This window comes from Parambassis ranga, chromosome 2, assembly GCF_900634625.1.
Source record: "Parambassis ranga chromosome 2, fParRan2.1, whole genome shotgun sequence".
Classification (NCBI taxonomy): Eukaryota; Metazoa; Chordata; class Actinopteri; family Ambassidae; genus Parambassis; species Parambassis ranga.
Window position 1 is genome coordinate 39,356,833 of NC_041023.1, and position 20,864 is coordinate 39,377,696.

The 20,864-nt window shown below is 43.6% G+C and overlaps 2 protein-coding genes across 2 annotated transcripts; both read right to left on the minus strand.

Moving 5' to 3' along the window:
- Positions 1-3,198: 3,198 nt before the first annotated feature.
- Positions 3,199-5,562, minus strand: LOC114432167 (uncharacterized). The gene is made up of 6 exons (XM_028400005.1): positions 5,218-5,562; positions 4,851-4,955; positions 4,649-4,779; positions 4,399-4,560; positions 4,086-4,312; positions 3,199-3,510 (listed from the first exon to the last, which is right to left on the minus strand). Exons 1-6 carry the CDS (start codon positions 5,282-5,284, stop codon positions 3,408-3,410), a joined length of 795 nt encoding a protein of 264 aa, XP_028255806.1. The 5' UTR covers positions 5,285-5,562; the 3' UTR covers positions 3,199-3,407.
- A 559-nt stretch (positions 5,563-6,121) lies between these two features.
- On the minus strand, positions 6,122-20,128 carry LOC114431567 (FERM and PDZ domain-containing protein 4-like; the record flags this gene model as incomplete). Its single annotated transcript, XM_028399110.1, has 15 exons — positions 6,122-10,051; positions 10,162-11,178; positions 11,321-11,459; positions 11,552-11,734; positions 11,852-11,941; positions 13,195-13,321; positions 13,608-13,744; positions 14,155-14,274; positions 14,963-15,094; positions 15,821-15,928; positions 16,093-16,197; positions 16,580-16,625; positions 17,117-17,219; positions 17,889-18,040; positions 19,992-20,128. Coding segments are annotated over 15 exons (5,898 nt in total), but the record flags the coding sequence as incomplete, so codon positions are not given.
- Between the last annotated feature and the right edge of the window lie 736 nt (positions 20,129-20,864).

Sequence of the window (20,864 nt, forward strand, 5' to 3'; positions counted from 1 at the left end):
TCTGATATTTTCCCTCTTTTCTCCTGAAAACTACAAAAAAAAAATCTATTTGAAAACACTGAACTGGACTTCATTTAATTCTGATGCATTTTGTAGTCAGACGAAGTTTCTAGGTGACACCAGAAATCCAAAAATCACAATTAGGACAGTAGATTACATTCGTCAACACTCTGTGTGACAGCCACCAGATGCTAAATAATGTAATAAAAAAACTACTTTCTGTGCCTTTCACAACAACAACTACTCATGCAACAAAGCAGGCATGGAAACTTTGTTGAAAGTCTTACATAGGTCAAAGGTCAGCATAAAAACTCTGATTCTTTGATCCAACTGTTTTCTACTTGCATCCTCATCTTATCACGCTGCCTCCAGACACAAAACAAATGCTTCTTACTGACCAACGCTGTGTAAAATATAAACAATCATTGCCAAGAACTACTGATTTGCATTGGGACACTGTAACTAGGTGACATAGTAGGAAGAAGAGGAAATGTAGTGACAGCCGTGCACGCCTGGAAAAAAAGCAAAATACAGTTGCACCTTGTAAAAACATCAGGCTTGTAATTAATAACTTCACGCATATTTAATGCCCTCTTTATTCATGAGCACCTGCTTCCATTGACCCGAGGGCCGCGCAGAATCTACCTGCATTTTAAACATTTGCAGTCAGGGAGCCAAGCGTTTTAGACTCATCTAAAATAGCTTGATGTGATTAGTTTTGACAGCGCCATTACGTGGTTGTTTATTCTCGCTGAAACACATCCTGCCAAATGATGCTCACTCTTTGTCAGCAGTCAAAGACATTTTAATATGCTTAGTGTTCCAGTCATGTAGGTACCTCAGTCCTGCCTGAGCCAAGCCAGTTCTTGGCTTCTGACCTTTGTTACTTCCTCCACCATCTTGTCTGCAAGATGGCGGAGGAGGAATAGCAGAAAACAACCTGAAAGTCTCATCTCTTTGTAACCATACACACCTGTGTGTTTTGATTCTCTTGACCTTTTTGCTACTCAACAAATTGCTCCTCTAACTGAGGAACTAAAACCAGATCTGCTTCTAAAGAGTCCTTTTATCAGCCCTAAAAACATTTGACACCAATGATTTAAATAACAATATGATAAAAATTGACCTATTGGTTAAAAAAAAGTGATTGGAGTGCTCCATTGTGCTGCTTTGAAGTGCAGTTGGCTTACAGTCCACTGATTACATTTGCATGTTAATCCTAAAATTTGGACAATGTGCTGCCAAACAGATCAGGAAGTGGTTATTTTAATGTCAAGTTGGATGATGATGATACAGAAGGTGTCAACCCAAAACCTCCAAACACTGTTTTTAAGCAGTCTGTTTATGGTGTTTGTGCTGCATCTTTAGCCAGACCTCTGATAACCAGTGGTATGTGTTTAAAGCAATAACTAGCATTATGTTGTGTACAGTGTATAACTGGGGGCATGAATATAGAGCTCATACACTAATAAACTGTGTGCGTCTGCCACTCACTTCTGTACTTGCCATCTTTAGAGGTCTTGTTAATCACTAAGGCAAATTCCTAGTAATGTGAATCCCCTTCACTTACATGGCAATAAACACGATTCTGATTCTGATTCTTTATCAGTCCTTGCTACCTGCTCAGGTCTTGATGGCATCAAAGCGCTCCCTCTCACTTCCTCTCAGCTCTGTCTGCCTGAGTTGAGGCGACAGATGTTTGAATTGCGTACAGATGTCTATGAGGGGGAATTCAAGTCATGTACAAACACTCATTCACTGCGCTCACACAGTCACTTCTGTAACTCCTTGGGACTCTGTGCCGCTGGTTTCTACCCTCACAGCTAGTTAATTACCGTTAATTACACTCACCTGCCTTCCCAGGTGTAAATCAGACCCTTATTAAACAGCTGAGGATGAATGAAAAGCAGCGCTGCTGTGCTAACAGTGAAAGCCTCCAATACAAACCTCACAGTCACCGTAGGGATTACACATGTGTAATGGAGACAGCAAGTGTGGGATGTTCTTCACTACGTGCTGCATTCATGAACAATGAAACACAACCGAGACGCAGGGAAGCTGTAACATACTGCAGCCACTCCACAACAAAAGTAGCACAAGTTCTGCTGCTAAACAGACTGTTGCAACCTACCAAGGCTTATTTATTAGTATAGCTGAGCAAGCACTTCCATTTCATTGTTAATTCCTCTCTAATGAGACACAAGTGAGACAGAGGAAAAATAAGAAAGTCTTCAGGGGGGTTTAATGTAGCATGTGGGCCTCACTGTGGGAGTCTGAACCATCATCAGCTCAACAACCTAATGTCTGTGTCAGGGATAAAAATCATGTGAATGGGTTGGACATATTTACTCTGCTCTGGAGGCAAATCACTGTGTGATGAAATAAGAACATATCTTTAACAAAACTGCAGATATCAGAGGCTGCTCATCAGTCAACAGCCTCTCATCCCATCAGTCTACCATTCATTATCTTGAACCCTAAATAACATTTAAAAATCATTTAACATTCACTCTACAGAGTGCCATGGCAACAGCTGTTTCTCCACTGGCACTAACATCAATCCTATGACTATGGAGGTGCTACGTGGGCTCCACCTTGTGGTAGGAAATGGTAACAACAACCAAAGTAATCAATCTATTAACTGAATTAAATTGTGTCCAAACACACTACTAGTTTGAGGATAAAACATTATGAACATTAAACATGCAGATTTTCACATTTTGAATAGTTAACTGGTCAGTTAACTCAGCAATGCAACAGTGCTTATCTGATCACAGCTGGACTGCAGCATTAAAAGACTGCATGATAATGGCAGCTGTGTGATATTTATACTACACACAGATTACAATAATGAACATTTTTTTTTGCAGTTCAACATAAGGACTTTATTTATATTAGGGTTCTATTTTATCAAAAAAATTCAAGTTTTCAGGACAAACGAGGAACAGTGCAATCTGAGAGATGGTTCTATACACACACACACACACACTGCACAAGACATATAAAACATACAAACTACAGTTTCGAGCAATGTACTGTAACAAGAACATATTTACATAAAGCAAAAAGGTTTTTTCCTACATTTCATTTGTCAATGCTCATATATAAAGTTCTAAAAACATCCAAAGAACTTTAAAGCTGTGTAACGAAGCAATTCATCTTAATACAATCCTTCTTATATGATGACATGTAGCTGGATTAAACACGGGTGGCTTTCATCGCGTCTTCCATTTTGCATTATGTGGCACTTGTTAGTCTTGCACTTGTTCTTGTGCGCCCTTTGGAAGAACACAGTAGCATTTTTTTTCTTCCTCCACACAAACAGTACAGTGTAAATATATTTGGCCCATTATCACACAATTACTTCTCTAAAGCACACATTTCCTTGAATGCGAGCTTGAAAAAAATCATTTTGTATCCATGGACGAGTCATCAGCACATCCCATAATCCTCTGCAACTCATGGATGCAGGGGACGAATGACTGGCTGTTTAGCTGAGCCGCCTTTAACCTGCAGATGAAAACAGAAGCACAGTTATTCACACCGCTGCGCTTTCTGTAATAAACTTTACCTGAAAGATCAAATTTACTTTAAGTATCATAACATGTGTGCTGCCTGGCTCTGAGAGGTAACTTAGTTAACAACAAACAGGATGCTAATTTACATCTAAACATGAAGGTGTAACTTTATCCTCTAACATAAAAGCAAGTGACAAACAATGCATATAATTTGTGTACCCCAGTGAGAACTGCATTAGTGCACAGCCCTGTGCATAATCTTGCATTCAACAAGGTGACAGGAGGTTCTCCAGGAGAATGTCCCAAGTGGCTTTGCTGTAGCTGGATATCTAAATCAGCAAATACTTGCAAACCGCCGCAAAGAGGACTTTCAAAGTCCACCGTACATCGTTTACGCGATTAGGAAACACTTCACTGGCATCACGACAGACTACTTAATTTATCCACACACCAACCACATTGTGTGCTGATTAGTTTAAATGTAATCAGAACACAAATGTATTCAGCCTGTAAGCTGGCACACCCACTGCACAAGGACTATTGCACCATTTAGAGTTGGACTGTTACCTTCTCAGCAGCTCACGTCCTCTGCTGGGTTCAGGGCAGTAGTGCTGCAGAGCGGTGAGGCTGTGAGCAGCCAAAATGCTGTAACACTGTTCTCGCAGAGCATTGTGACTGGCGGTGTCCCACTGCGGCAGCTCACTCGTGTATCGCCACGCCATCAGCGAGTGCTCCAACACGGCGTCCCACTCTTTGTTCCTTAGAAGAACCTGGCCCCACTCCTGACAGGAGACCTGACAGGGAAGAGGATATGGAGGAAACAGGTTAGTGTGACACACAGACAAAGCATCTTGAATGAAACGTAGGCAGTGATACTCACTTTGAATGCCAGCAGGTGGGGATAGGCCTTTCTGTAGCAGTGAGCGTCTCTGTTGGAGCCAAACCTCGAGTAAGGAATGGACCTGTAGACGTTTGCCTTCTTCAGCTGAAGGTCTTCCTGGAGATACTTGAGGTCTGACGCCATGATCCTGGGCTCTTGGCTCTAAGACACAAAGCAGCACAGGTTATATAATGTAACGAAATAACACAAACACATTAAATGTCTCATCTCATTTACAAATGATGCTTACCTGTTCAACTAGGATGAGGGACCTGATTAGCTGCACAAGCTGCTGTTTGGAGAGTGGTGTCTGTTGTTCGTCCATCTTGTCACACTGCTCCTCCACCCGTCCTCTCCAGACTCCACCAATGGACAAATCCACTGCCAACACAACCCACGTAAGGACTTTTCTTCGCACAAGTGATGCGGGTTTTTTAAATTGTTGTACTTACAGGGATGCACACGCTTCGTGCTTGTAACCGCGTTTCTCCGTCTCGGAGGTGACGATGGGGTCAAACGAGCACTTAGGATTTCTAAGTAGGACCTCCTCATCCGAGCTGTAAGCAAAGAGTCAACTATTTTCACACTTGTATACACACTTACACACAGGCAGTGAGTGGACAACGTGTGCACGGATGTTATCGTGGAAAGTTTGGCGCAGTGTTGCTAATATTTTTGTTTGTTTGTGGTTTAAACAGCTGCTAGCACGCAGGGCGCGCTCTATCAACATTAGCATGATAGCGAAGCGGCGCCTCCTGCACAAAGAGCGACAGTTTGATCAAGTTTTATCAACGCTTCATTAAAAGCTGACAGACTCACCTGCAATTTTAGGCTGCGGTGTGGGTATTTCCACCAAGGCACGTCGCGGCTGGCACACAGCTGCCATTGTGACCTAAAGAAAGGGTTACGATGCTACCTGCTAATAGCCTCCTGTTAGCTGAACTTTAAACCCCACGGGGTGCCAAATAATAACTTTTCCACACTTGGTAAATAGCTTCGAGAGGACTCGGCTCTTAGCGACTCCTTCAGCGGCGCCTTCAAACTTTCCCACTACACTAATGTTCACCTGTCTGACTTAAACTTAACACTGAGAAACTTGCAAAACTGCACAATTACAAGCTTGAGAACTTTTGTCTGTAGTACAATGCAGCCGGGTGCGCGCAACACGAGTTGCCGCGCAGGCGTGGTTTGCTACATGCGGCGCTCTGATTGGTGGACGTCCCGGCGTGCGTACAGAACGCGCCGAATATGCAAATGAGGGCGCCCTCCTGCTGCCTGTTTAAAGAGCTAATGGCTACAATGCAGCAGCAACATGCAGATAAAGTATACTTCCTGTTTGTGCAGAACCATAAATATATGCAATCAATTGTAATATCAGTGTGCTTTTCCTTTACTTGATTCAATGCAATGCCGACACAGAACACATTGAAACACATAAAGAGACACAAAATATCTGCAAAAATGTCTTTTAATAGGTTGGTGGACTATTGAAAAAAACAGGAATTTAATTTCTTCTTTCTCAAGACACATAAGTGCATCTCGACACATGAATAAATCATTCAAGCACAAAACGTATTCCAAAACAGCTGATCATAACACACAAAATGAAAAAATTGTGGTCAATCTGTAATATAGTGTTTACATGTTTGAATATTCTGTTTTATATTTCTAGGGGATTTTTTTTTTACTTATTATAATTCTCTAAAAATACATTTGTGGTGATTCCAGTGCAATTTAGTGTCCCTGTACTTTCAAGTTTCCTCCCATCTTGCTCAAAAGATGGGTTAAAATCTTTAACCCAACCTAACACGTGAATAGAATGAAACAACTCCCTCACTGGACTGACAGTGATGCAAACCATTTCTACCATTATAATTACAATTATTATAAAATATCTGTAGTAAAACTGCACTTCATGAAGTGACTGAACTGAAAGTGAATCCAGTCCAGCCCTGCACAAGATTAAAGCAAATTAAGCTGATCTCTGATGGCTTCTTTGAGACTGCTACGGCAAATAATATCATTATATTTACGTACATTATAAACATATATTTAAATAAGTTACATAATGCACAGGTAAAAGGGTATAGCATCTATTAGGTACATATTACGAAGGTCTGTGACAGTATGGCTTTGTAAATATACATTACAATATTGTCATCAGAAAAAGCAAGTGCAGCGCGAGGACTGTCTTTTAGCATCTTTTCAGTGTGATTCAAATAATGATGTGGAGACTGTCCAGGCCTGATATGAAAAATATATGATTCTTCTAGCAGACCTAAAAACAAGATGCTTAAAGACAGGCTTGTGCTGACTGCGTAGGCCACACTATAAAGCATAAGGAGTAGCCTCTACTTGCTAAGCAGCGTTTTAAGGGAGCGGGTGAGTGCGTTAGCAATGGCCGACATGGTACTGGAGTGGCGGACCAGGGCTTTCACGCTGTGCTCCCCTGGTGCTCCCACGGTGGCAGCCTCTGCTGCTTTGAGCAAACAGATGTAGTTCATGACGACCTCATCCACTTTTGCCACAACCTCCCTCTGTTGGTAAGCGGCTGAGGCTCCGAGGCCCCTAACTAGACACATGCAAGCTTCGCAGAGACAGCATAGCACCTGAAAGCTACAAGTTACAGCTAGCAGCATTTCCTCTGGGCTACTGTGGGCCTGTGCCATCCTCCGGCACGCTCGGCCTAATTCCTTGGACTCGACAGAGAGGAGCTGCTTGTACTGAGACACATCCTGGAGAGGCATTTGGACTCCCCGGTCACAGCGTCCAATGCTGGATCTCACCAGTGCGATGAGCTCACTGGCGTCACGGCGGACGTCACAGAAGCCTGAAGGAAAGCCATACATATGGTCCTTGAGTGCGTTGATTCGTGCCAGACGGTCACTAAAGCTCATGTTATTGAGGACCTCCCCGTACAGTTGCTCTCCTGCAGCATCCACTGCTGAGCCACAGGGTGACACTGCAGATGCAGTGCTACCATTGTTATCCATACCACTTCCACCACGGCTTCGTCTGGGCCTCTCCCACTCAATGTCATCCTCCTCGCCCTCACTCTTACGCTTGAAGAAACAGTAGCTGAAGGGCCCATTGCATCTCCAGGGACTGGTGTCCAGTTTTTGAGAGCCCTTGATGTGTTTTGAGTCTTTCTGTAATGGAAATGCCACAGATGCCCTTCTGCTGTCAACCCTGCTACCTGACGACCAGCAGGTGGTGTGTGAGGAAACAGAGCCCTGGGAGTAGCTCTTGGAGAGCCTCTTCCTTGCTGGTCTCCGTTGGACTTTGGTGTCACCTTGCTGGGGCAGAGATGGAGACAAGGGCTGCTGACTCCGACTCCTGGCAGGCTTCTCAAACAGAACTTCCACACTGCCAGAGCTGGCAGTGATGTTGCTGGAGCTGCGTTTCAGCTCACGGCCCCGCTGCAGGGTACTGCTGAAGGGATCTGTCTGCTGCAGGGTTGGGGTAACAGCCTGGATGTGGTTCTGGTTCTGCCGGGCCTGAATGGAATGGACTGAATCTTGTGTGAATCCTGAGTTGCTTGAGCTATTGTTGGCCTGCATGGCCAGAGATAAAGGAGGAGGAGGAGGAGGTGGTGGGGGTGGTGGAGGAGGTGGAGACTGTGGGTTGGGTAAAGGAGATGTAATGCAAGATCTGGATGCCTGCCGGATAAAAGCTGAGGGGTGGTCTCCCCTGCCGAGTGCGATGGTGTTGGGGTCGCGTTGACTGCTTACACTGGGTGCAGCAGAGAAACAAAGAGTATCGTTGGGACGAGGATGGGGAGACTGATGTTGATGTTTTGACCTCAGCTCTGATTTGAGCCAGTCTTCTGTGCTGCTGCTAGGTTGGCTTCTGGACCGAGGCGGTGGACGGTTACTGGTACCTCCGCCTCCATCATGGCTGATGCAGCCCTCTCTCTTATACATAGACAGAAAGTGCTCTGGGTCCATACCGCTCCTCTCTAGCTCACTTTCCAGGCCAGAAAAGGAGCTTCTCCGCTCAGAAGAAGCTGACCTGAAATCTAAACTCTCATTCTGTATCTGAGCATGCGTGTCAGGGCTTCTCTTGAGTTTGGCAGGAAGTGTAGCAGAGTGGTATGACTGTGAATTTTTATTTGCCACCTGGATGGCTGCTGCATTAGGGTTCACTAAACTGGGGCTGAGGTATGGGGATGATATGGAAGAAGGCATACATGGACAGCGGGCGATGGTGTTCCCCCTGTTTTTCACCATTTCAACAAGCTGAGGGTTGCTAGTGATAAAGCGCCTGGTGTCTTTTTTCACTGCCCCTCCCATGCCTGCACTGTGCAGCTTCCCTCCCTGGTGCATCTGGCTGACAGTAAGATAGTTAATCAGCTGCCTATAGGCCTCACTGCCTTCCTTCGGGTTCAGCCCCTTTAAGCAGGCCTGTTGTTTAGCATGCAGATCATTGGGGGGCCTTTTACTTCCACTACCTGTGGCCTCTTTTTGTTTTAAAGGCGTGGCTGAGGAGGGTCGGCACGGTTCAACAGGAGGGTAAATATTGGGCAGCATTTTCCGAAGAAGAGCAGGGTCTGCATGTGGGTGGAGGTCTTTTCCCTGAGTGGCCTGGCCAGGGACGCCAACAGGGATTCCAGGTTTGTTATCTTCATAGTTCAACACCCTGAGCAATGAGGAGGAAGAGCTGGAAAGTGGGTGCCTTTGCAAAGGGTGGTGTTTTGATTCAACTGCACCAGGGCCCAGCGGGGAGTCGGTTGGAGTGGCACAGGCACTGCTGTTGGTGCTGCCACCAGCGTCCAGTGATGAGCACAGAGATCCCTGCAGCGAACTGTGGGTTTCTCCTTGTAAACTGGAAATCCTTTTTGCGAGGTGGTACTCACACAACCTTGCAACACTCTGCTGTCTGGAGATTGGCTGATGCTCACTTGGTATGTCTGATCCCTGATCAGACCCTGCTGATCTGGGTTTTTTGGTTGGGGACAGCAGAGATGCTACAACTAGGTGCTCATCCTGCTCTACAGCCGCAGCTCCATTGTCTGCACTGCAGTTGACGACATCTAAGAGGCGATCAGAGATGGAAGAAGCAGGACGGGCACCTCTGTGATGGTTCCCACCCTCAGCTACTGAATTTTCTGCCAAAAAAGAATTTTGTCGTCTTTCCTCTCGTTCACAGAATGACGTGCGTTGGTCCAAATGGAGATGGCTGTGGCTGCGACCACTCTCACCTCGATATCCTTCCCTTGTGCTGAACGTATTATACTTTCCACTGGAGTCTGCAGATTTTCTATGGTGCTTGCCTCCTGGCGTGGTGGAACTTGGACGCTGGAGAGTTGCTGAGAGATTAGTCTGGGCCCGCACCTCTAAACCATCGGGCTCTGATGATGTAGTGTCCAACAGTGGACTCCGTCTGGGAGGAACAGCTGGTGGCTGAAGGTGCCGTGTAGGACTGCGGGGTTTCTTCTGTGTGGCCCCACCGGTGCTGGGTGAGACAGGGAATTCAGTTTTCTCCTCCAGTAAAGGTTGGTATCCTTCCCTCGTGGCCACCAGAAGACGCATGTGGCTCTCACTGAGCCGGTGACTAGCAGCTAGTTCAGAGATTTCCGTCATCTCTGAGGAGTTGGTCTCATTGCCAGAATCTGAAGATGACTCTGGGCTAAAGCCACGAGATGTGTAAACACCTGGAAGATAAGATTAAATGTGGGTCATTCAGTTAAACATTTGTTGCATTTAAAATGTACAGTAAGAAATATTGCACTACTCTGAATGCTTGCTTTAGTTCTGAACAGACCTGGATTGTTACTGCTGGGAGGTGGTGGTGGAGGCCTCTGTTCAGAGACTGAGAGGGACTCCAGGGCCTGTAGAGTATTCATGACTGCATTATCCAGCTTCCTCTCCCCTCCCCTGCTCTCCTCTCCCTCCCCATGTGTTGGGATGGCATCAATTAATGACACCGGGATATCATCATTGTCACATGAGCTTAAAGGCCTCCCCTCAGGTGCCATGTCCTCATCTGAACTGTCCCGAAAGCCTGGAGGCGGAGCTGCGATTGCAAGGTTGAGCGTTTGCAGCAGAGCATCTTCCTCATCATCGTTAACGCCATCATCTCCCTCAGGAGGAGGCAGTGACGTCAGGTCTATGATGTCATCTGTAGAGCCGGACAGTGAGAGGAAGGTAGCTTTGCCGGCTGCTGTGGATATGCCCCCTCCTTGGTTTTCACAGTCTTCATCCCTGGCATGTCTGTCATCGCCCACTGGTGTCCCTCCAGTGGAGTCTTCCTCACAGGAAGCATCATCATCATCCTCTGCGTCGTCTGTCGTGTCGCGATAAAATAGATCCCTCAGCAGAGGTTCCTCGCCACCTTCCTCAGTTATAATGTTACTGTAGACATGTGTGAGACCACTGAACTGGAACGGCACTCTGTCCTGGTGCCGAAAGTCTGTGTTGTTGTGCAAGTAGGCCGGTCTGTGCTCAGGTACCTCTGGGCTCTCTGTAAGTCTCTCATAGCCTAAGTTCTTAGATTTGTTCAAAGGTGGGTTTCCCCCAAAAATAAATGACACTTTGGCGCTCCGTGGTGAGTCTTGAGGTTTGTGTCTGGTAGAGGGAGGAAGAGGAGGCGGCAGTGGGCTTCTTCTTGGCCCAAGGTCTCTATCAGGATTTTGGGGTTCATGGAAATAAGGAGAAATGCTGTTTTCCCTCTGCCCATTGTCTGAGTACTCAGAGTCCCTGTTGTAGAGCTCTCCTTGGCCAGGCTCCTCATTGTGTCCCAAAGACGTGCTGTATGGCCACTCCAGGACACGATCCTGACCTGCAGATAGCAGCAAAGCAATTTTATTACTTTATATAACTACATTTTAATGCTTTAGAAGGTAAAACATCAGTTTGAAGTCAATTAATCTCACATTTTTTCCACATGTGAACACAATTAATTTACAGACATAATAACTCACTCGAGTCGTCCCCTCCTGTGCTATTGCAGTGGGCCATACTGAAAATAGATCTCCTTGCATCCACTAGGAGGCGATAGTAGCCTGCTGTTAGACATGCCAGGTTCATTGCATCACTGGACTCCATGATCAGTGTGATGGGCTGTAAAAAAGATGCAAGAACAAAAATAGGTGTTAGAAATTCTGCTTTGCAAAATGTTGTTTACTTTTGTATTCACAGAAAGCTGTGCTCACCCGGACATCCAGAACATGCAGCTCCAGTCGGACGTTGGTCTCATCCTCAGTGAGGATCTCAATGCGGTTGACATGGCTGAAGTCGGCCAAAAGAGCCACCAGGTTGGTGCGGGCATTAATGACATGGCTGATGCCGTAACGAGGGCCCACCAGCAGCGTCACCTCTGTCTGTTTCTCACCTTGCTGCAGAAAGTAGCGCATGTTTGAGTGAGAACTTTTCATATTATATATATCATCAATCATCAATTTTTTCTTTAATCTGAAAGTTTTATAGATCTTTTCTGGAACTAATGGCCTCACCAAAAGTATTGATTCGAACTCGCTCCCTCCGTACAGTCGGAGTTCACTGAGATACCTCAGGTAATGCACCTTGGCCTGCAAAGCAGTCAGCTGGGGAGAGAGTGGTGAAGTACATTAGTAAGCATCTCGAGTAAATCACTTCCAGAGGCATTTGTCTTCTACTGTCAGGATGTAAAGCACTCTGAAGGTATTCTGATCTGGACTGCTGCTTTTCCATTATATCCCATCATATCATTTAAATTTGATCGGAACTGATCCACTGCAGCGCTCCTTATAGCTTGCTGGGTGGATGAGAATCTCCATTTAAAAAAAAAAAACAATATCTAGAGGCACTACTGTATATATCTGTATTTATTAATGACTTGCAGCCTTTTATTCATGATTCACTGTTTATTCCTCACATATAACACAAAGGGCTAATGGGCTGTCTGACCTTGGTAGTTAAAACCAGACATCCACATTGTATAAAACTCTGGCTCAGCCTTAGAGCCACCATCCTTTCACAGAGCTGAGTGAGCTTTGGATATAGGCTGACTGATATCTTCAAGACAGTAATTACAACGCTGATTTGGAATGTCCATAGTTTGAACTACATGTTAATTCACAAAATGGTGCCGCTTGGCTGTGCTCCTTCCTAATGAATAGAATGTGAATTTAAATGATCAGCCGGTGCTTCTCAGAAATAAAGTATAGGTGTGTTGCACCACTGTGTCAATTTGTATGATTAGATCAAGTTGGAATAGAGTAAAGCTGATTTTCCAGCTGACAAAAGATACGGTGCACTTTCCATGACTAACAATCTGCTACAATATAAAGCTGTATACATTCACCTATGCAGGGTTAACATTAAAATATGTGGTGGAATCAACTCCAAAAAGCAGCTGCAAGCTTTATATACACCGTATTTACCTCTGATTTAATAAGTTAATTTGCCTGACAGCTGCTGATAATAAATCTGTGGTTACAGTTGAAGAGTTAATTCTGTTTTGGTCTGTCAAATGTAATGTGTCTGTTGGAGAATGAATGCTTGTATCATTAAAGCAGTTTCATAAAGAGCTAAAAAGTTCAGGCGAAGTTGAATTAGCAGCCTCACACTGGGACGTGTGGGTGTGTGTGTAAATATGAATATCTTATTATGCACAAAGTTTGACGATGCTTCACCCTCGTTAGCATTCAAGGTCTGCTCGGCGAAGGGTCTAAGGTTGACAAGGGTGAGAACCTTTACAAGGCTGCGTATGGCAGCAATGCTATTTTAGGATATTGCATCAGAAAAGCGTGTTTGTGCGCATGTGTGTCAGAAGTTTGTTAAGAAGGGCAAAGGAAAGACAAAGAGAGCTGGTTACTTTTTTCCCTGGAGGCACGAGGTTCTGGTTGGTTTTGAGGATGTGTGTCAGAGCCTTCTTGATGTTTTTTTCCTTCATGCTGGACAGAACGGCAGGAGGCAGGAACAGCGAAAGACCCCACTCCTTTCTGCAGAGAGGAGATTGATTTCAGAATAAAGACGCCCTTGGTAAAAGCACTTCTGCTTGCAATCAAAAGCTAGAAACTGTATGACATTTACTCTCAGACTCAAGGCTGTCATTAACAGAACAAAACAATGAATTGACTTCCAGGAGAAAGGCTCTGTGTGTGGGAAGAGTCTCCTCTCAATAGGACCTCATAAAGTGAATATCTGTCCACAAAACTATAGAATATCCACTGCTGCATAAAGCCAACAAAAACAGGTCGGTATATTTGATAAACTTGACAAACTTACTGGATATATTTTAGGGAGACCTTTTGACTCTGTCTGGTGGTCATGGTGAGGATGTACATCTGCAGTGCAGCCAATCGCAGTGCAGCATCGTACTTCAGCTCCGGACCAAAGCGCTCTAAGACCACGTCGTTACAACTCTGCAGCAAAGCAGGGGGCAAAGGTACATCAGAGCACAAAAAGTAAATTTTTCTTGGGTTTGTGAAGGGAATTTTATCTCAGAGAAGAGCAACTGGAGCAACAGTGCATCCCTGCTGGGATAATATCAATCTTTGTGGCTGCAAAATTCCTTTCAAGGAGTCTAGTCCCAGATGGAGTACTGCGTAGCACAAAATGGAGAAGTCTGACAAGAACAGATCATTAGCTTCCCTTTTATTTAGACTACAGTAATTACAACTTACTGGAAAGTTATTTACTATTTCAGGAGTTTGTTTGAAGACTTTTTATTTAAGAATAATGATTTTGTCTGTTAATTATCAATGTTTCCAAACCACACAGGAGCAGCAGGTTTGTGTTTATTATTTAAACCGCTGCAACTGCCACTGCTCACCTGTACATAGAGGTACTCAAACGCAACAGCATCTCTCCGGAGCAGCTCCACAGGGTCCCTGGGCACGAAGCTGATTCTAAAGAAACACTTCATCTTGTCAGAACCGGGCCTCTGGGTCACCTGGGGTTTTAAGACAAACAACAGAAAACCTACATTTAGTTTTTTTAGTAATTATAAATGAGTGTTACTCAAACTTCTTTACAATCTAAAGACATGGTTGTGTAATTCAGCAGCAGTAACCCAGAAAAGCTTGCTGTGGTCGTGGTGTTCTATTTCTTATTCAAGACAAAACCAAAAGACCAGCATCATCTTTAAAATATTGATCATATATTATAAATTATTTAACATCCAAGAGTAGAGAGGGCCAGAGAGTTTATTTTCTATTTCACGGAGTACCAGCTCTATGTAATACACCTGTCACTGGGACTGACACTGAGGTGAATTACAGTACAGTGTTTGGTTTATCAAGCTTGTAAGAGAACAATGCAACTTAAACACTCCATTGTGTGTGTCTGTGTGTCCCACATTCAGAGCCTCACATCTGAGCAGTGTGGTATGAATATTAAAATTGTCCTCCTGTGATCTCACAACCTTATTAGAATGTAACGGACACTGTGGACTAGAGTGTAGTGATTGTGCACTTGTGTGCGTGTGTGTGAATGAGGGGTAGGTGTAATGTGAGATGTCACCCCTGCTGTGCCAGTGCTGATAAATGACACAGGGGTCTAAATGCTGCTTGAATACTGAGCAGGTGTGTATGTGTGTGTGTATTAGATGAAAAAGTAAATGAAGAAGAAACATGGTCGACCTGAGTAAGCATCTCCTGCTCGTGCAGGAGAAGCAGTTTGCTTCCAGAGCCTTCAGTCCTTTGCTCCAACACCAGGGAGAAGTGCTCGATGCATTTGATTGACAGCTTCTCCTGCAGGGTCAGGATCACTTCCTGAAATCACAACAAATAAAATAGCTAAATAAAAATCATTGCACAGTGCATGTCATGGTGCAATGCATTCTGGGAAAGTAGTCTGAAGAGAAATTTTGCATAGGATACTCAGTATGATTAGTGTTTGGGTCACAAAAACTGTAGTGAGGGAAACATAACGTAAGAAAGGCATTATGCATGAATGTCCTGCAAAATTGCGCCACAAAAATCGTCTTTACCTGCAGAAATGATGAGAATGTAGACATGTAAAAACACTTTATATGGTAGAGAGTAAAGAAGGGATCAGGCAGGTGAGCTGAATTCAAAGACCGATGCAGCAGCTGTGACTGACTTCATGTACTTGTTTTATTAAATGACTGAGCACTAAAATCTAGTTTTCAGACAATAAATCCTGCCTTTAAGCTATTTGCTGTGTCTTAATTGTCCCATTTTTTCTATGAATATTTTGCTAACCAATATTTGGCTAAAGTGATTTTTAGGATAGCCACCATTTCACGAGTAGAAACTACAAATGATTGTTGATGCATAATCAACGAGTCAAAAAATGAAAAAAATGTCTAAATAAATAAACACAGCTCAAAAAGTGACTAAATTTCATAGGGTATATTCATGTATATCGAGACACTGTAATTTGGACTGTAAATTAGTTTTTCCATTTGTAAATATGGATGCAGCTCATTTCGTGGAGTTTGCCTCACAGGGAACAACACACACATATGCACACACCTTTATCGAGGTACTGCTGTCGAAGCGAAAGGACTTTGTCTGCCCGTTCTCCAGGTAGACTTTCAGGACATTTGGCATGAACAGAAGAGAATTGTCCTTCACCGGGTTCTGCAAAAAAGCAACGTGATCAGTCTGTGAAAGGAATTCACAAAAATGTCATTTTAGTGATTGACTGGCATTCACTGAAAAGTCTGTCTTAAGTGAGAACCAGCTGGCATTGCCTATATAGGTCATACATAAGCATGTGTGTGTGTGTGTGTGGTAGAACTGACTGGAACCTGGCCGTTTATAATGACCTCCTCAGCAAAGCGCACTTTGACCGGATTGGACTTGAGCATGGCTTTTTTGGCTGCACTGATGAACGCTGATTTAGGGGACTAAGAGGCAACCGTGCAAAACAAGAGACAGTAAAAGAAGAGGAGAAGGAGGAAGAAAGTGACAGACAGATGGAGAAAAGAGATAAAGAACAGCATAAACACATGCACAAATAAAGAGAAAGGACAGGTTTTCACCTGTGGCATAAATATGACATAGAATAACAATTATTATAAATGTCAGCCGGTATGTAATTGTTAACAACTCAAAATAGCACAGTAGCTGGGGACTATTTTCAGAGGTGGAATGATACACCTCATCTCAAAGTATTTTTTAATAGCTGTTCCTGCTCATATTGCATAAAATGTTATGTTTAATGGCTTCAAATACAAGAGGAATTTTCCACCATTTCCATGTCTGACAAGAATCAGAAGACCCACTCACAGGATACGGCTGGACAACAGTCAACATGATGGATTCTTTGCAACTCCTGGAGCAAGAAGACAGCAAAACACTGTGTCAACTCAATCATGAAAAAACAATAACAACAACGGCACATAAACAACAAGAAGTTGATTAGCATGGCTGAAAAGGAATGAGGTGCCTCTGGCAATCATGGCATACAGGTAGACTGAGTTAAAACCAGAAGCACACTCATTATTTTTCCAATTTAATTAGAAAAAACAGGACTGAAACATGACTTCAGTCACAGCAACACTGACAGAGCTTTTTATTTGTTTCTACTTATTATTCAGAATATTTATTATATTTATGTGTGGAGCAGAAGTGTGTTCACTAAGCAGATGAGTGGAAAGCATGACTAATACTTAGCATGAACTTCACTGGAGTGACATTTCTGATTTTACAAGCAAATTAATGAGCGTGATTGTGATAAAGTGTCACTGTTTGCCCAATAATGTTGAACCCGCCATGTAAAATTTCCTTAATAACAATTTTGGTAATATTACACATTTTGTTTACCTGACGAGGTCGATGACACGTTCTCTAGGAGCTGAACTGACGGGTTCATCGTTGATCATGATGATCTCATCGCCTGGCAGCAGCTTCCCCTCTGACGGACCACCTACACATGCAAACAGTTGATCAAATCGCTCCATCAAAACAGCAGGAGAGCAAAAGATTATCTGTGAATGAATTAGTGCAATAACAGCAGGCTGCGTGCTGATAATTAAAAAATAATGCCTCTTTGACACATATAATATATGTGAGCATTAATCTACTGTTTTGTTTGTTTGCATCTTTGGCCAAGCAGTCTGACTAGAATATTCATTAGTTCAATTGTCTGCTTAGAATTCAGCAGTGATTGATTATTGAGATGCCTAATCACTGTGAGTGTGTGTGCAGCCAATGGAACTGACAGCCGAAAGGAGTGTGTAAGCAGCTGTTTGGCAGCAATTTGGCGTTCAACCAAAACACAGCCAGACACCCAAACATTCAAGTTCATTTTCATCCTCATATGTGATCAATACAGCTAGCCGGCTTTACAATCACACCAACAGCTGTTTAAGCTGATTAGCAGTCACTTCAAGTAGTTTATCTTAACAGACACACTCTCAGATGTTGATATTAGCATAGCTGGAGTTATACGGGTTTGTTTTCCCTTTATGTTCCAATATTTAATACTTTTTCTTTATCACATCCACCCAGAGCTGAAGTGTTTTAGTAAGCTGCATCCAAACTGTTTCTGCTTCTTTACATTTGATCCATTTAGAGACTGTGCAGTGACACTCGCCTGGTGTGACAGAGCGGACTACCACCGGCTTCTCACTGCCCGCCACGAAGCCGAAGCCAAGGACCGGGTCCCGCCTCATCTCCACCAGGCGAGGGGCGGGGGGGACCCCATCCAGGTGGACCTCCTCCAGGGAGCTGCTCTGGGACACTTGGCTGGCACAAGAGAAAAAGAGAAGCTCAACCTCAAGGATGATGATCCAAAGTGATGTAAAATGAGTCAACAAAGTTTCACTTCACAGGGCCCTGCTGGTAAAAGAAGAACTTCATGGCAAGAGCAGCTCTATACCTACAGCACAAAGAGTTTTGCTCACACAGATACCACAACTTGAGTGATTTGAGCTGTTGGATCAGCTGGTCATAAATTAGAGCTTTGGCTCAGGTTTAAAAACCACTTATATAAGTGAGAGCACAGGTCCTGCAGTCATAAAACGCCTCAGATTTGCAATCTGGAACCAATTTGCCTCTTAGAGCTAAATAAAAGTCTGCAGACTAGTCAGAGGAAAAGTGCATTGAGCATTTAATCAAGTCACAATTATTCACTTTTAATGTGTAAAGGACTAGTACATCTATTTTATATGTGCTCTATAAAGGTCATTCCTCATATTTTTCTGCATCTGTTGATCACAGGTATCGTAATAATTGTCACATAAATTCTACTTCTTCTGCACTTTTTTGAAATTAATTTCACTTTAATGGATGTTGGGATCCAGCTCACAGTTGCACACACAGAAAGATGTTTCTACCGGAGCAAAAGAAGCTGAATTGCCTGAACTGCAGGATTTCTTTGTGGATTTTAGCCACTATGACAGTGCTATACTTAAAAAAAAGAGAAAAAAACGATGATTGTACGTTGCCACCAGTTTTTCATGCACCTTTAGCTTTGGTAAAATTTCACATTGTCCTGTCTTTTGCCTTATTGCAAAGTCACTGCACTCAGGGTGAGAGCAGCACTAAAATGTAAATGTACCATATTAAATTGCTTCCTGCTTGCTGAACCTTAGACGTCTGTCTCAGCCGAGACATTGAGAATGCAGAAGGCCTGTTAATTAAGAGGTGATATACACTTTCAGCAGGGTTAACTCATTCTCCCTTCCCTCTCTTCTTCTTTTGCAGCTTAAAAAGCTCCCCTGGCAGCCATCGCTTCCTCTTTACACATACAGAGTGTCTAATGTTGCCTTGCCAGCATCCATTCTATTGTTGTGTGCCTCTACTGTCCATCCTAATGTTCATATATTCCCATACTGGGACAATATCACACATCACATTCTGAATCTGATTCCTTTACTCCTGTCTCTCACCATCACATTGATGTGTATTGTACATATGCCTCAGAAATTTTAATCTGTCTGTAATGAAGCATGTTCCAATCTGTGGCGCCGGCTGATCTTCACCCGTCAGGGTCGGTGGGGTTTAATCTCGCAGAAGGACAGAGGCGGAGTGTCATGGGGTCAGGGGGGAAAAGCTGAACACAAAAGGTCAAATCCTGGTATTGCTGTCAGCCATGGACGAATTGCAAACGCTTAAACTCATACTCGTGTCACAGATTCAAAGAAAAAAAAAAGAGCTGAGGGTGAACATTAAATTTCATGTTATTGTAAAACATGATTCCTGGGACAAATGTTTGGCCCACTTGCTGCTAAGGTCAGGGTCTATCATGGAATGTAAAAAGATACCTACCAAAAGCATGTCATAACAAAACAGAGCACATTAGAGTTATATAACAAGCTTAGCAGATCAAGCTAACCTACTCTTGACAATCAGGCGGCATGAAATTTAACTGTGTGTAAGTGAGGCTGAGATATCTGTAATGAGATGATAGTTATTAATCAGATTAGATTTTTAATCTGATTTCAATTATCAGGACTAATTTATGGCAATGTAGCTGCCAGGCAAGACAATGACCCAGAGAATACAGCTGAGTTGCACGGCAAGGAGTGCTGATCATGTGGCTGTTTATACAGCTATAGTAAAATGTTACACACTGCAATTCCGCAGCGTGCAATGTAACCAAATGTGCGTAAAGGTATTTGCATGATTGAGCATGCATAGATTAGTTCTACACAAGCTAATGCTAATGCGTGCCAGTGGTGTTTAGCATACATACTTGGTGAGGCAGTCCCGTCCCTCCCTGGTGTTGTTCATGCTGTCCCAGCTGTACGGGGGTCCCTGCAGTCCACCCCAGGACCCCGGGCCAGGGGGCGGCCAGCCTGACGTTTTGTTCTTATGGCTGGAACACAGGACAGAAAAATGATTTCACCCAAACTGTCATTTATGTAGAAGAACAAGCATTAAACAATGTTTGCCACTGGCACTCAGAGACACTTTGTGCACCTCTGGTTAGATTCCACTCTGTCCAATTAGAGTGACTTCTTGTCTCTCAGTGGGGATTGCTGTGTGAGACAGCACTGCTTAATGCATTCGACTGCAGTCAAATAACAGCTCATCAGCTGGGTGTATAGGCGATCAATGGCTGCATGTATAAGCAGTGCTGTGTCCATGTGTGCATGGAAGGAGAGCACTGATGTGACAGTTGATTCTCTTATTGCATATTATGCTAACAATATCACAGCGGTTTCAGGAGGGCAGAGTTGCAAAGAGACAGAAGCACAAGAAGGAAAGTTGTTCCTCTGTGGAACAGTAGTGTGAATTATGCTGAATAAGAGTTGGACCTACCATGAATCAGCAGTTAAAAATTAACACATGCTACAGTGACTAATCATACACAGCTCATAAAGCATCCAGCCCATAAATCTCTATAGAAATAATCACAAAAGCAATAAAAGATGAACCTGGAGGAATGCAGCAGAATTTAAGTGTCTGTGCGCTGCATATTTATTTATTGTAGAGGACTTTCTCCTTCTCTATTAACCATGAGGTTGTGATTGCAAGCTACAGTGTCCCAGTGCAGGCTAATATTCAGTCACAATGCTGAGCTTAAGAGTGAAAAGGCCAAATGGGTCATTCATATGCTGGTAAA